Source organism: Argentina silus (genome assembly GCF_951799395.1).
Source record: "Argentina silus genome assembly, chromosome: 8".
NCBI classification, from domain to species: domain Eukaryota; kingdom Metazoa; phylum Chordata; class Actinopteri; order Argentiniformes; family Argentinidae; genus Argentina; species Argentina silus.
The window spans coordinates 23631080-23633579 of record NC_139662.1 but is presented as its reverse complement, the minus strand read 5'-3'; the positions used below and the strand labels follow the sequence as shown (position 1 = coordinate 23633579).

The window sequence follows — 2500 nt, the reverse complement described above, 5'->3', positions numbered from 1 at the left end:
GTCCTTCAGGCTGCCCAGGCTGGAGAGGCTGGTCAGGCTGGAGATGCTCTCACATGAGTTCTGACGCCAGATACGCAGTTCTGAAACACACGCACACACACGCACTCGGTGACACAGTCCCTATGACATGGTGTGTGTGTGTGTGTGTGTGTGTTTGTGTGTGTGAGTGTGTGTACAGTCATGTAAGAGCTGCAGTAGCTCCTCCTCACCTTTGGGGGCGATGTCTGGGTTGTTGAGCGCTCCGTGGATCTCGGCCTGGGCCTCCTCATTCTTGCACTTCAGATTGTCGATGGTCTCCCTCAGGTCCAGGAGCTCAGAATCCTAATACAGACACCGTTCCATAAATCAATCACACTTGATTTCTATTACACTATTAACATAACAACGCAGACAGGCGATCAGTGAGACTACAAACATGTTAAACAGGACCACTGATGTTAGGTTATGTTAGAATATTATATACATTCCTTCATTACATTCCTTTACTGTCTCACCCGATGTAACTCTCTCTTAAAGGCTCCTTTCAGCCTACATAACCCAGACTCTCTCCTAAAGACTCCTTTCAGCCTACATAACCCAGACTCTCTCCTAAAGACTCCTTTCAGCCTACATAACCCAGACTCTCTTAAAGACTCCTTTCAGCTGGTGAAACGTTATCTGTACGATCAGCCTCAGTGTCTGCTCTACACCTGTCTGGGCCGATCTCACTCACCACTAAGCTAACCACTGACAGGGCCAACCAGGGGCAAACAGGGCCTCTCTGTAGGGCCTCTCCTGTGCTAGGCTAGCCCGCCTCCTCAGGGGGAGAGACAGCGGTGAAGACAGGGGGGCACAGGTCAGTGCGTTGGCACATGTACAAAGGGCATCCGAGGAGCTGTCTAGACAGGTCTTTCTCCAGGAGCAGCAAAGCATGAACCTGAGAGGGAGAAAGGCCTCAACACCCCCCTCCACACAGCCCCAGGGCTGATCATCTCACACAGTAACACAGGAGTGTGTGTGTGTGTATGTGTGTGTGTGTGTGTCTAACCCCAGCTTTCTCACATATCTTGGGGGTTAAGAAGACCCCCTAACCCCATCCTCTACCACCCACTCTCACCCCTCCTCACCCCCACCCTCACCCCATTCTCACCCCTCCTTACCCCTCCTCACCCCTCCTCTACCACCCACTCTTACCCCTCCTCACCCCTCCTCACCCCCTTCCTCACCCCTCCTCTACCACCCACTCTTACCCCTCCTCACCCTTCCTCACCCCTCCTCTACCACCCACTCACCCAACCCGGGGCTACTGCCTGGGTCTCTGACCCACATTCAAGTCCCTTTCTTAGTGTGTGATCAAAGCCATCTCTCTCTCACTCACACACACACACACACACACACACACACACACACACACACACACACACACACACACACACACACACACACACACACACACACACACGCTCAGGGTGATCTTAAGCTTAATTTTCTATAGAGGAATCTTGGAATGTAGGTGGGGGTTGGGCTGTGTGTTAAGCAGTGTAGGACTGTGTGTTAGGCAGTGTAGGACTGTGTGTTAGGCAGTGTAGGACTGTGTGTTAGGCAGTGTAGGACTGTGTGTTAGGCAGTGTAGGGCTGTGTTAGGTAGTGTTGGGCTGTGTTAGGTAGTGTAGGGCTGTGTTAGGTAGTGTTGGGCTGTGTTAGGCAGTGTAGGGCTGTGTTAGGTAGTGTTGGGTCAGGGCTGGCTGTGTCGGGTCAGGGCTGGTACCTTGTGCTCCTGGCTGACTGACAGGCTCTGCAGGCGTGTGGTCATCAGGGCCAGGCTCTGCTCGAAGGCGGCCACCAGATTCGCCTGAACAGAAATCAAACATATAAACAGTCAATGAAACATCCAGGAAACACCATTTAAATAACAGAAATCAATTCATTCATTCAAGCTGATTTTCTATTTCGAGTTTCTTTACTAGTGTGACTCAAATGACCTCTGTGTGTGTGTGTGTGTGTGTGTGTGTGTGTGTGTGTGTGTGTCCTTCTAGATAAGGGCTTGTGAAGAGCTGAATAGCACAAAGCCTGAATAAATGACTTCATTTGCTGGGATCAGCCACCTCTGTTATCACCCACCCCCTCCTACGCCGGGGGGGCGGGGGGGACGGGGGGGGGACATTGTTCTCCCTCCTACACCATCAGGACTATTACTGATAACTAATACAGCAGAATAATTAATACAGCATATCATCATACTGAACCAGCACTGCCTAACTGCTCTTAGATAATGAGGTCACACTGGGTCTCTGAGGACACACACACACACACACACACACACACACACACACACACACACACACACACACACACACACACACATACACACATACACACATACACACATACACACACACACACACAAACACACGCGCACTACGCGCACACACGCACACACGCACACACGCACACACGCACACACCACACACACACACACACACACACACACACACACACACACACACACACACACACCACC

The 2500-nt window shown here is 51.3% G+C and overlaps 1 protein-coding gene across 1 annotated transcript in view; it reads right to left on the bottom strand.

The window, feature by feature from the left end:
* The window catches only part of nav1a (neuron navigator 1a), a 7916-nt gene extending 6082 nt beyond the window's left edge, over positions 1 to 1834 (bottom strand). Inside the window, exons 1-3 of the mRNA XM_083676071.1 lie at positions 1748 to 1834; positions 210 to 321; positions 1 to 80 (exon numbers count right to left, since the gene is read on the bottom strand). The exon at positions 1 to 80 is cut by the window's left edge and continues 33 nt beyond it. Of these exons, the coding sequence (XP_083532197.1) occupies positions 1 to 80; positions 210 to 321; positions 1748 to 1792 (237 nt within the window). The 5' untranslated portion in view covers positions 1793 to 1834. The remainder of the gene's footprint in view (positions 81 to 209; positions 322 to 1747) is intronic.
* Positions 1835 to 2500: the final 666 nt, after the last annotated feature.